Genomic DNA, 13,620 nt, shown 5'->3' with positions numbered 1-13,620 from the left:
TTGTTATGTTCCAAGCATTCAATGGAACATTTTCATAGACTTTATAAACGAGAGAATTAGATTATTAATTTGAAATCAAGCAAATACCTCAAAAATGTCTGCATGTCCTCGACAACTGTGGTGAAACACCTCAATGGTACTTGTCTCTCATATAAATAGCGTAGCTCATAAAATAACACAATATCGTGTGTAGTAGTTGGAAAACAAAAAATCATAGTAAATGGAACAAACTGTTAGAACTCTTAATACTGAAGAAGCTAGATACGACACATTCGTGTGTCTTCTGGCAGGAAAAACTGGCCAACAGTGTCTACATAAACGTTATAAACAAAATAATTTAATTATTAATCTGAAATAAAGCTGAAGCTATTATCTCCCTCATGTGAAATGTAATGGACATTATAGCTCAGGAGTGAATGGACGCTACTTGGAACCAGAGGGGAAAATGATTCATTTCAATGAGGGTCTCTGTTGAAACAAATGAAAATAACTCAAAACTATATCTTGTGTGTTTGACACCTAAACGAATCTTTATCTGGCAGGAGGGCGCTGCGAACAAGAGGTGATAACAACGAGTGGACAAATAACTTCTCCCGGGTTTCCAAACAATTATGGTCCTAATGAAAATTGCATTTTCACTATTCGTCGGGCTGATTCTACGGTGTGCTCCATTGTCTTAGATATCCAACACTTTGATCTGGAAAACGACAAAGGGGGCTGCAGTAACGATTACTTGGAATTTCCGGATTTGACACGTTTGTGTGGTCGTTACAGCGGCAGAAGTAAGTTTTTCGTTTGTGAAATAATCACGAACGAGAATAACACATTCAAGTGAAAGTTTGAAAATATCACTAAGGGATAAGTTACTTAAATTAGCGTAATTTGGTTTGTATGTTAAATCGCAGGCTAATTTGTTAAGATAATATATGAATAACACTTTGTTACATTAGTTTTGGTAACTGGGTAGTTTATTTCACTTGTACGTACGAACAAAATTGTTAAGAAATTTTGGGAAAAGTCAGAAAAAGCATTTGAAGTTGAACTACATGAGAATTTCAAGCCTTCCGCTTAATGAAATAAGACATTTCATTTTTAACATTTTTATCTATTTTAGCAATATCAGTAAAAATGTGTGAACAAACTTTTGTCGTTTCGTTTATTTTGTGAATTTTTGTTTTTCTGTTATTTTGTCATTGCAAAATTTAAACGGGTTGCTCAAGTACGATTGAAACATAATGAAAATACAATAAAAACCGCAGGTTTTGAATATTACAAATAACAATTTTGAACTACAAAAGATATAAAAAAGAGTCATAATTAAACTCTTCAGCTATTTCTCTCCTGATATATCTGAGAGTAGACGTATGGTGGTCCTAATGGCGTCTTGTATCTTGACATATATCTGAGAGTAGATGTGTGGTGGTCTTAATGACGTATTGTATCTTGACATATATCTGACAGTAGGCGCATGGTGGTCCTAATGACGTATTGTATCTTGACATATATCTAACAGTAGGCATATGGTGGTCCTAATGACGTACTGTATCTTGACATATATCTGACAGTAGGCGTATGGTGGTCCTAATGACGTCTTGTATCTTGACATATATCTTACAGTAGGCGTATGGTGGTCCTAATGACGTACTGTATCTTGACATATATCTAACAGTAGGCGTATGGTGGTCCTAATGACGTACTGTATCTTGACATATATCTAACAGTAGGCGTATGGTGGTCGTAATGACGTATTATTTCTTGACATACATACATCTGACTATAGACGTATGGTGGTCCTAATGACGTATTGTATCTTGACGTACATCTGACTATAGACGTATGGTGGTCCTAATGACGTATTGTATCTTGACGTACATCTGACTATAGACGTATGGTGGTCCTAATGACATATTGTATCTTTACAATACCTTTGTGAAAGAAAAATGTTATTTTCGAGTAACTAATTTAAATAATATTTTGACTCGAAAGTACAATGTCTAAGAGTTTTCACCAGCTTTCTTTTATTTTCTTATAGAAAAAAAACTTACTTTGCTGTTAGTAGAGAACAATATTAAAATATTCAAATGAATGATCGATACATAGTCACCATGTTTATTTTTAATTTTTGTCGTTATTCGGGGACAGAGACTGTCAACATCCCGCGAGGATTAGATTCTGTGACCCTTCTGTTTGTTAGCGACGGATACGTATTCGGTAGAGGTTTTAAGATCTACGTTAACCAAATACTTGGATCGTGTGGTGATCTTCCATCTGTAGGTACGTTCCTGAATTTGATAAAGAGGTCATAGGTGTTTTATATTTAATTGTATTCCACTCTTATGATTTTATGTATTTTCCATTTGTCTGGTATCAAATTAAATAAGTACTACTTAGCAGTTTCTAAATGCTGCTTGGATCATTCAGTATTATCTTCAGATGCAACGAGTTTAAAGAACATTTTTTATCTGATATAAATCAACAATAACCTGGAAACAGAGGAGAAAGTGTCAGTTTTAAACTTGGAATGAGTGGTAATATTATAGCAAATATCTATTAAAAATTGATGATGTATAAAGTGCCTAAACCTATATCTGTTGTGTCCCAGTCGGCCTGATGAGCTCGGAAGACCTCGTTGGTACTGGATATCACATATGTAGTGTGGTTGATATATTATAACATATTCTCCTTTGCTTTGACTTAGGAGTTCTTAGAATTATAAAATACTTAACCAATAATTATCAAAAATAATGATTACAAATTCTTTACTACATTAAGTGTGTTAAATATTCATCGATCTTTTTTCCTAAATTCAAACAATTTATTCGTGATCCTGAACGGATACAAAGTCATATGGATGTACGTTTTATCTTTCTATCTGAAAATTTGTTTAACAGGACTCATTGTCTATCATGGTTTATATTGTTTTATTTTTCAAGTTATTTTTCCGTATGTTACATTTGAAATTAACACTCGTTTTATGTTTTTTGTTTGAAGTTAAGCACAAAGCTATACAATGGGCCATCTGTGCTCTGCCCAACACAGGTATCGAAACCTGGTTTCTAGCGTTGTAATTCTGCAGATATACCGCTGTGCCACTGGGGGGGGGGGAGGCTTTTTATGAGTTGTATGAAGAAACAGTTGAAAAATATCAGACAAAACATAGGACTACGTCAGTTCAGAATATGACCAAAAATGTTGAAGTTATTGTTTTAGCGCAAAGCTACACAACGAGCTATCTGCGCTCTTTTTATCGCGGGTAATCGAACCTCGGATTTAACCTTCTCACTAGTGAATTACTATGCCAAATGACTTTTAGTTATCCATCATAAATTCTGTTTATTAAAATGGTTTAATTTTTGTATGAAATATTTATATAGCTGCTGTTTTAGAAAATGCAACGTTGGCATATTACCATCAGCATCTTTGCTCCTCTAGAATAATCTACAGGGATCGTTAAATGTACATTTAAAGAGTCTTCATCACCCATTCAGGTTAGCGTTACACTTTTTCTCACTAAAAACTGTTTATTGGCCTGACATGGCCAGGTGGTTATGGCGCTCGACTCGCAAGCACCGGGTCGCGGGTTCGAATCCCTGTCCCACCAAAAATGCTCGCCCTTTCAGCCGTGGAGGCGTTATAAGGGGATGGTCAATCCCACTATTCGTTGGTAAAACAGTAGACCAAGATTTGGCGGTGGGTGATGATGATTAGCTGCCTTCCCTCTATCTTTCACTGCTGAATTAGGGACGGCTAGCGCAGATAGCCCTCGAGTAGCTTTGTGAGAAATTCAAAACAAAACAAACAAAAACTATTTGAATACGAAATTCATGCTTCAAATCCACATTCAAAAATGAATTAGCTCGGCTCGTTCTATAGTCGGTCGGATTTACGTTGAATATGGAAAATCCAAATTCAAGCTAATTCCTACTTATCGATAAGATCTAACCTAGACAACTCTGGTGTACAGTGAAAAGCCCCGTCGGCAGTGGCTTGCGGAGCCCAAAGTGTGCGGCCGATATGTTATAATGTTTTGTAATTGGAAATCTGTAATATAGTTCCAATAAAGAAATATTTTTAAAAATTATCAGGCTTATTGCGATGTATTGTAACACACAATACTATAAAGCATAAGTCGTTATATAACATAATAATAGAAAGTCCGTGATAAATCAGGGAAGGTTGCGTTGATTAAAGTTGCTTATAAAAACCAGTTAAACAATTAACAATTACGCATTAGACATGGTAATTTTGCAATGTTTCTTAGGAGACTGTAACCAGGAGATTACATCGTTTAAGGGAACCTTTACTTCACCTTCTTACCCATACGATTACAGCGCCAACCAGAAGTGTACTTACACAATACATAAAGGGGATCCATCCGTTTGTGTCGTGGAAATTGACTTTCTCCAATTTGACATCGAGAATTCCAGGGACAATTGCTCACGTGATTTTTTAGAACTTCCAGAGGGAAATCGTCTCTGTGGACCGATCTCTGGAACAAGTAGGTTAACATGTAGTAACCTTTTATAAAACAGAGAATAGTCACCTGGATATTAACTACCACAATAAAGTAGATACTAATAACAATCTTGAACTGTTAGAAGAACGCATGATAGTACAATAAAATGTATAGTAGTTATTGAATATTTGTGGTGGAAGTTAATGCTAATATTAACTAATTTACAACTAAAAGCAAAACGATCCCAGTGTAAGATAAATGTAACATTTTGCCATAGTCATTTTTTTACCTTCCATTATTTCATTGTGCTTTAGATAAATCTACAGAGGAAGTTATCACTAGTTCATTCCTTAAAATATTTACTGTGTGAATTCATTTGTATCTATGCCATCGATAACAGAAATCAATTAAAAAGAGGATTTTCCATTTAGGGTTCAGTGTTTCCGCAAAACAAACACAGATAGGCGTATATCTAAATTTTATATATTTTGTTGGTTTATTTTCACCAAAGTTTTAAACAAGAAACTCTCTCTCTTTATATATATATATGTATATATATATTTATAACATTACTGTCACAATGAACATAATGAAATATTTTTAACAAAATATTGTTTTAATGTCTGTTCAGGGTTAGTGGAATTTCCGGTTGGAAGACATTCAATTACCATGACATTCTATAGTGACAACTACGGAACTGGTCGAGGTTTCGAACTTTCAGTGAGTCAACGAAGAAATTCTTGTGGTTCCGTGCCAAGTCGTACGTATAAAGCGACCTCTAACTAACCGAATTAATGTAAAGATGTTTTTTAACTGTTTACTATTTTCAGACTTTTTTATTGGTTTTTTGTAACAAACATGTTTTAAATCAGTTTGACCAGTTTCTATAAGTTAAGTAAAATTCGTTTTAAACAAGGTTGTTGTTGTTGTATTGTGAATTTCGCGCAAAGCTACACGAGGGCTATCTGCGCTAGCCGTCCCTAATTTAGCAGTGTAAGGCTAGAGGGAAGGCAGCTAGTCATCACCAGATTTACTCATGGGCTACTGTTTTACCAAGGAAGAGTGGGATTGACCGTCACATTATAACGCCCCCCACGGCTGAAAGGGCGAGCATGTTTGGTGTGACGGGGATTTGAACCCGCGACCCACAGATTGCGAGTCGAGCGCCCTAACCACCTGGCCATGCCGGGCCATAAACAAGGTTACCACATTTCACATCAGTTACCAATTTGAATGTTGTTTGTCAATGAAATGATTATTCAGTTAATAAAAGTCTGAAATAAGAACTTATCAATTTAGCATGTGGTGTAACACAGGAATCCCATCTTTTATTACAAAAAATATTCATTGCATTAAATAAGTAAACACCTCACATATCGTAAATATAGTACTTTACTTATAGGTAAATTAAAAGTTCAGAATTTATTATAGGTTGTGGCCAGGAAATTACGGGTGTTTCTGGAAGATTTTCATCTCCATCTTTTCCTCAACGTTACGGTCCAGGTCTCCAATGCCGTTATACAATCCGAAGACCCGATCCGCTGACATGTAAAGTAAAACTCACTCTCAGAGATGTAGATATAGAATACAGCGCCACCTGTAACAATGATTATCTCGAACTTCCGGATAAAGAACGAATCTGTGGGACACAAGTACCGAGGTTAAGTAAGTAAGCTATATAGTAAAGAAAGATAAGCAAGAGGGACTTTATTTGTCATTGAAAATAGTTGATTTTTTATAAAAGATTGCCGTATATATTTTAGCTATTACGTATATTACATCAGTAATGTTCATAGATATTGTATATTCATATAAGAGTATAGAAGATAAACAATAAATTACCCATACGTTGAAACAACGCTACTGCTGTATCTTGGATTTGGTTTGGTTTGTTTTGAATTTCGCGCAAAGCTACGCGAGAGCTATCTGCTCTAGCCGTCCCTAATTTAGTAGTGTAAGACTAGAGGAAGGCAAGCTAGTCATCACCACCCACCGCCAACTCTTGGGCTACTCTTTTACCAATGAATCGTAGGATTGACCGTCATATTATAACGCCCCCACAGCTGAAAGGGTGAACATGTTTTTGGTGGGACTGGGATTCGAATACGCAGATTGCGAGTCAAGTGCCCTAACTACCTGACCATGCTAGGCTCGATCTTGGATTTCACGACATTAAGAACATGTTTTTGGTGGGACTGGGATTCGAATACGCAGATTGCGAGTCAAGCGCCCTAACTACCTAGCCATGCTAGGCTCGATCTTGGATTTCACGACGTTAATATTTTGTTGAGTTTTTGTAATGGTAGACTAATATATTTTCTGACCTCTAGTTACGTTTTCAACACTGTGTTATTACTTCTTTTTTCAGAAACTTATGAATACAACTTAGCATCTGGCGCTGTGATGGTTTTGTATTTTGTTACTGACAACTACGGTTCTGGTAAAGGGTTTGACCTCGAGATTTACCAAGTTCCTAATTCTTGTTCAGTCTCCCCTTCTTTCGGTGAGTTGAGACCGCAAAGCTCTATACATTTCTCGAAATTTCAGTTATATATAAACACTTAGCAACTGTCTCATTGAAAACGTCTTTGTTTGCGTTATATATATCATACAAAAACGAATACTAATAATATTTCGAAAAAAAGTAATCTTTGCCCGTGTACTTACAATATAACGAAGATTATGAACGTTTTCTTTTTTACCGTTAGTGTTAAAAACTTTTATGTTTTGCAGTTACCTATTTTAGCTCAAACGTCTTGAAAATTATTACTTTAGAATAAAATGGATACTGGATGTAACGCAATTTTGTACAAGAATATAATAAAGTCTTTAAATATCTCTACTTTATATCCTTTGTGGTTTTATCGTAGTTCGTGAAAAATATGAACCATTATACGTAGCATAAGCGGAATGACCAATCATTTGCATTTCAGATTACATGACTGATTATCAGGTGCCTGATTGGTAAAAGCAATGAACTGGGAAGATGACTGACGTTATTTTATTACAATGTTTTTGTCTTGTCATAGCTATAGAATCTTAGTTTAGAGAGAGAAAGATGTCTGAAACCCTGGTATAACAGCCTTTAATTTAGATCAGGGGTCTGGGCTACGTATATTGTAAGGATAATTCATTATTGTTTTTCAGTGAAGGTAGTTTTTAATTTTTTTAATATGCCAATTATAGTCCTTGTATTTACTTGCGTGTAGCAATGTAGATAAAATACAAATCTATATATTTCCAGCTATAAACTGGATAAAACTAACCTCAGTTAAAAGTAACCAATGATAATGATCCTTCTATCGTTTTCTAAAACAATTTCCTATTCAGTTCAATGTAACCAGTTAATCACGGAAGAAAAAGACGTTATCCGGTCACCCAATTATCCTAAGGACTATTTACCTAGCGTCAGGTGTGAGTATGAGATCAAGAGATTTACTGCGTCCACGTGTCACGTTCAGTTAGAGTTTTTGGACTTCGATGTGGAAACGGAACAGAATTGTAAGGCTGATTTTCTGGAGATTCAGTCATCAAAGGAACGACTGTGTGGTCATCATCAGCAGCCAACTAGAGGTGAGTAAACATTTCCAACAATTAATATTCTCAGTAATAATTTTAATCTCCAACAGCTGTTCATTCCATTCAACACAGAGTTAAGCAATAGTAATCAAATGAGATATGTATATGTATATATAAAAAAAAAACTTTTCGCGCCGTTGAGATAAATTACAATATTAATATGATATTTTTTCCCGTATTTATCCTTTTATAAAGAACTCTGTTAATGAAACATTGTAAATAGATTGAATAAAACTATTTTAAATGAACCAAATGCATCAAATTAACAAGCTTTATATCAGTTTTGTCTCAGTAATCACATTGTTATCTTGCATATTTTGCGTTATTTTATATTGAAAATCTAGAATTTTTTCGAATCGAAAACTTAGGTAAACCTATAATTATTTTGAAATATAGCTTGTGCAAGTGAATTTGTCTTTTTAATTTATTGTTGCATTTAACGTGATTTCTGTTATCAATTTAGCATTTTACCGCTTAGATTGTTGTTTAGGCAAAGCCACAATAGGCTATCTTCTGGTGTCTACTGCGGGGAATTGAACCCCGGATTTTAGCGTTGTAAATCCGTAGACTTGCGGGGACTCGTTTAGATAACACTGTTTTTGATAGCGAATAATCCAGAATTAATCTTTTTTTGTTAATTCTTTTTGTGATCTTATATATATATATATTTATTTATTTAGTTATTCCATTTCCCACGGGTTCGGAAAGCTTAAGCTTCGTGTTCAGCTCCGACAGGTATACCAACAGAAGAGGCTTTAACATCCAAGTAACTCAGCTCAAAGGGTCTTGCTACAACCCTATTGGTAGGTGTTAATCTCAGTATTCATAAGATATTATCAAGTATTACACTGTAGTGATTAAGTTATTATTCGTAAGACCATTAACCTTCATTTCCGATCTGAAAATTCTCAAGGTTATATTGTGACCAAAAAGCTGTTCATTCTTTTTTATCTAGGTATTTCTCTCTATTACTTTTAATTTTCTAAATACTATCACGTTAAGCGTTGTTCTGTTTTTGAAGTTTTGCAAAAAAGTAGCTAAGCTTTCCGAAAATGTTTTCCCTTTTTAGTGATTTTCCCACCAATATATAAAAGCCAGGTGTCGGTCAGTTAGTCTGTCGATCACGTTCGATTTCTCCGAATTTCGTGAGGTACATTAGTCCAGTTCCACTTTTTCCCCTATAATACTTCCTCTGTTGATTGAAAGTTTCCATTTTAGTTGAATTTAATTGCTAACGTAGGCGTAAATAGCTCCTAAATTTCAGCACTTTTCTGATATATAAAAACCTGTAAAGAATGGAGTTCCCAGGATGAGATTAGGCATAACGTTATGTGTGTGACATCACATCATCGAAATCATTATGATGTCAAGCTAGGTAGGATCCGAATAGGAAAGCCGGGATGACTCCTGTGAAAAATAAGTCAAATATTAGTGCAAACCTATGCTTGGGAATCATTACGAAAAAAAGTTTGTTAAAAAAGACTGAAGATACCAATTATTTGTAGGGAAGAGGACGACTTTTCCTTAGAAGAAGAACAGGTGTGTTTGCAATCACGTGATCATCGTATGTTTTAATCTTTTATCCAAAAGCATGTAGCATGTTTACACTCTTCAGATAAAGCAGATATTGCTCATTTAAGCCTTTGGTTTCCCGAAGCTAGAAGGTCCTTTATTTTTTGTATGTCTGTTTACGGGCAGCAGAGTTGCAAATGGATGGTTCAAATTTGGTAGGCTTTGGTTTCCAGTCATTTTTGACGAGTTTTTTTATACTAGTAAAAAGCAAAGTAAAATGCTGGAAATTATATAATATTGTGTTAACATACTTCCAAGCTTCTTTATCTACGTTTTACTATATATAAATAAGTATACATTTAGTAGCATTTATTTTTACAGATTAGTCGTTACCACTTGATTTTTAATGGTAAAAAGTTACAGTTTTATAGAAAGAAGATAGAAGATGCAGTCACGTAGACGTTAGTTTTAGTACTATTACTAAGTAAGGAAATCTTAGTAACCGATATGCAGAAAGCCACATTAAAGTTACCAATCAATTACGAGAATAATAAAATAATAATATTTTTAGTGAATACGATAACATGTGCTACGTTACGAGACGTTAGCGGTGTGATGCAGAGCAACAACTACCCTGGGCCTTACAATCCAAACACAAACTGCTATTACAAAATATTTCGACACAGCAACGCCGTCTGTCGGTTGGAGGTATATTTCTCGAGATTTGACGTAGGTCATGTGAAAGACAGAGGCTGTGATGAAGATTATCTAGAAATTCATGGATTGAGATATTGTGGACTACTGGATGGACAAACAGGTCATTATCTTGTTTACTGATTCTAAGCCTTATCTTCTGATAACAAGGTTACTTTAGAAGCGTTAACTTTTTTTTTTTGCTATTGAATATTAGCTGTAGATCTTAAGCTTTATATTTTGATGCTATTTGTTTTTAGTATAAAATTGCTCAGTGAGTAAGCGTCCTTGATATTAACATAACTTTTGATAGATTAATATAAGCTACATTTTCTGAACATCTTATATATGTGAAATAAATTAAATACAAATTCTAACAGACTTTAGAGAACATATGCACGAAATGATGATAGTCTTAACACAATTGGCTCTATAGATCTATTTCGTTGTATCGGTAGCCGAGTTTGTAAATCCATTATGTAACTGAGATGATAATAATCTGGCTGAAAAATACAGTCGTTGTTATTTTTAGGCCTAAAATAGAAAAATACAAAGGATTAATTTCGTATTTATCAGTATTATTGTCGTGAATCTATATACAAATTAAAGTAAAAACATACTTCCATTTCATTATCAAACTCTCTCTCTCTCTCTCTTTTTAACAGCTCATCTAAAACGATAAATTGTTATATAAAACTCAAGCTTATTTATCTCAACAAATTTTTTAATACGTGTGATAGTAGTTTAATCTGTGAATTTGTTTGCATACGTTTTGTTTAATATACTGTTAAGTTCGGTACTTGATTTTGTTTGCTGTACGATACTGTTGAAATTAGGAACTGTACTACACGAAGTCTTTGTTTTTGAGCGAGCACCAATAGGACAGTTAAATAGATGTTTGTAACATTTGAGGATATACTAGTATTAATTTGTAAAATTTTAAAAACTCAACTTAAAATACGAAATACTTGTTTTTAATATTCTTCTTCTAAAATAAGCATGGAAAACGGACTAGCAACTTTTTTATATGTAAATAAAATTGGAATTTTTTATTCAAAGCTTCTAACATTAAATGTAAGGTGTTAACTATAGATCGAAACAACTTGTTATCGTATTATAAGTTGTGTTAATCCTGATGGTATATAAATATTTTCAGTTCAAGTTCCTTTTCCGGAAACGAAAAGCGAGGTAGATTTTCATTTCAGAACGGACGAATCTGATCAGAGGACAGGTTTCCGGATAGAAGTGAAACAGGTGACCCAAGGATGTGAAGAAGATATTTCTTCGAATGGTCAGTATATTTGCAAAAACAGGTAAAACATTTGTCTAATACAAAATGTCCACTCAACTAAACTTTATGGCATTAAAATGGTAGGACAGGTGAGGAAGAGCAAAAATCACGAAAGCAACCCAGACGATATTGATGGAGAAATATTCGATTAATAAAATCATTCCATTGCCCTTAAGGTTTTGAGAATTCCTTAAATATCTCAGAAATGAAAATGAAAAATTATTATTCACTGGTAACTTTTATTCAGATTTATAAACTTACTCAGCAAATGTTTTATGCTATTTTTGAGAAGTCTCTTTATCGATTGGTTAGGCTTAAGAAGTGAAAAGTGGATGTTTGCGAGTGTAAACGTACACGTATAAATAATATTTACCTCAATCTGTTTTCTAGGTTGGCTTTTCAGAAGTGTTACTTCAAACAATTCTCTATAGTGCTAATGAATAAATAAAAGGTTATGTATGTTCTAATTAAAGGTTATATATGTTCCAATTAAAGGTTATGTATGTTCCAGTTAAAGGCTATGTATGTTCCAATTAAAGGTTATGTATGTTCCAATTAAAGGTTATGCATGTTCCAATTAAAGGTTATGATGTTCCAATTAAAGGTTATGTATGTTCCAATTAAAGGTTATGTATGTTCCAATTAAAGGTTATGCATGTTCCAATTAAAGGTTATGCATGTTCCAATTAAAGGTTATGTATGTTCCAATTAAAGGTTATGTATGTTCCAATTAAAGGTTATGTATGTTCCAATTAAAGGTTATGTATGCTCCATGCCGTCAAAAGAAATTGTTTTAAAACATCGGGAACTTGTATCTAAATTGCTGATTATTTTTTCCAGGTTGCGACGCTACTTTTTCGAAAGAAACGTTCCATATTCTCAGTCCAGAGTACAGGAACAAAGCCTACCCTTCCAATATAGATTGTCAATATACAGTGAAGAAAGTCAAATTTGATGTGTGCGCTATCGAAATTAAGTATAATAACTTTCATTTGGAGGATTCGGAAGATTGTACGAACGATTACTTACAGATTGATGATTTGAAAGTTTGTGGAAAGATACCCCATAATTCAGTTCGTGAGTTACATTGATTTGTTTTATTTCTGTAAGTTTGTGGAAAGATACCCCCTAATTCAGTTCGTGAGTTACATTGATTTGTTTTATTTCATATGTAAGTTTCTTCTAGTTCTTTCCATTGGCTTATACGTTATTCATGTTTTGCCAAGAAATACGACACAAAGCTCAAAATGTCAGTTACGTAGCTTAAATTATAGCACCTTAATTTAATCTCTAAATAATTTTACTAAGATATGTGATAACCTGTCAAGCAAAACATTTGAAGTAAGATTTCAAATAACGTCTAAAGTAACCTAAAATACAGTTCGGATCCACTATTAAGGAATAACAAGTTTATATGGATACAGCTTTCGACAATTTCGTGTGTCGTCTTTAGTTCAGTCGGAAGTTGTATCCGTATTAATAAACTTGTTATTCCCTAGTAGTGGAATAAATGATAATAAAGAGTTTTGAGACACGTTTAAATGAAAACTTTTTCTATTATATTTTGTACGACAATTCGAGTAGACGCCCTTCGTCAGGCCCTAAAGACCGCGTTACAATGGAAATAAGCTCAGAAATAATCGATTATTTTTTTAGCCTAATTTCATTGTAATACGCCTTTACAGCCTGACGAAGGGCGTCTGCTCCAAACGTCGCACAAAATAAGCTAGAAAAAGTTTTCATTTAAACTTGTCAATTTATTCTTTATTATCATTTATCTTCCACCACCCCCCCAGTGGCACAGCAGTATGTCTGCAGAATTACAACGCTAGAAACCGGGTTTCGATACCCGCGGTGGGCAGATCACAGATAGCCCATTGTGTAGCTTTGTGCTTAACTTCAAATAAATGAAATGAAAATGAAAACATTTATCCAAGTTTTTCTTTTCACGTCTTGCGGAACAGCGCTTGTTCAAGGTTCCCTAGTAGTGGATCTGAACTTTATTTTAGAAAGCTTTTTATTGTGATATATTTGATATCAATATCACTGCAGGCAGTTCTTATATATATATATATATATATATATATCA

The 13,620-nt window shown here is 34.0% G+C and overlaps 1 protein-coding gene across 2 annotated transcripts in view; it reads left to right on the top strand.

Annotated features, from left to right (window-relative positions):
* The window catches only part of LOC106466818 (cubilin-like), a 22,016-nt gene that overhangs the window by 6,770 nt on the left and 1,626 nt on the right, over positions 1-13,620 (top strand). Inside the window, exons 4-14 of one of the 2 annotated variants that reach the window (XM_013927120.2) lie at positions 543-782; positions 2,143-2,274; positions 4,262-4,498; positions 5,088-5,216; positions 5,888-6,121; positions 6,825-6,959; positions 7,787-8,029; positions 8,716-8,838; positions 10,119-10,364; positions 11,397-11,531; positions 12,372-12,608. In XM_013927120.2, coding sequence (XP_013782574.2) covers positions 543-782; positions 2,143-2,274; positions 4,262-4,498; positions 5,088-5,216; positions 5,888-6,121; positions 6,825-6,959; positions 7,787-8,029; positions 8,716-8,838; positions 10,119-10,364; positions 11,397-11,531; positions 12,372-12,608 — 2,091 coding nt within the window. Of the gene's footprint in view, positions 1-542; positions 783-2,142; positions 2,275-4,261; positions 4,499-5,087; positions 5,217-5,887; positions 6,122-6,824; positions 6,960-7,786; positions 8,030-8,715; positions 8,839-10,118; positions 10,365-11,396; positions 11,532-12,371; positions 12,637-13,620 lie in introns of both variants that reach the window. The other variant, XM_022394895.1, reaches the window with a different exon arrangement.

This window comes from Limulus polyphemus, unplaced genomic scaffold (assembly GCF_000517525.1).
Source record: "Limulus polyphemus unplaced genomic scaffold, Limulus_polyphemus-2.1.2 Scaffold2388, whole genome shotgun sequence".
In the NCBI taxonomy this organism is placed as follows: Eukaryota; Metazoa; Arthropoda; class Merostomata; order Xiphosura; family Limulidae; genus Limulus; species Limulus polyphemus.
This window is presented reverse-complemented; position numbering and strand designations above follow the sequence as displayed.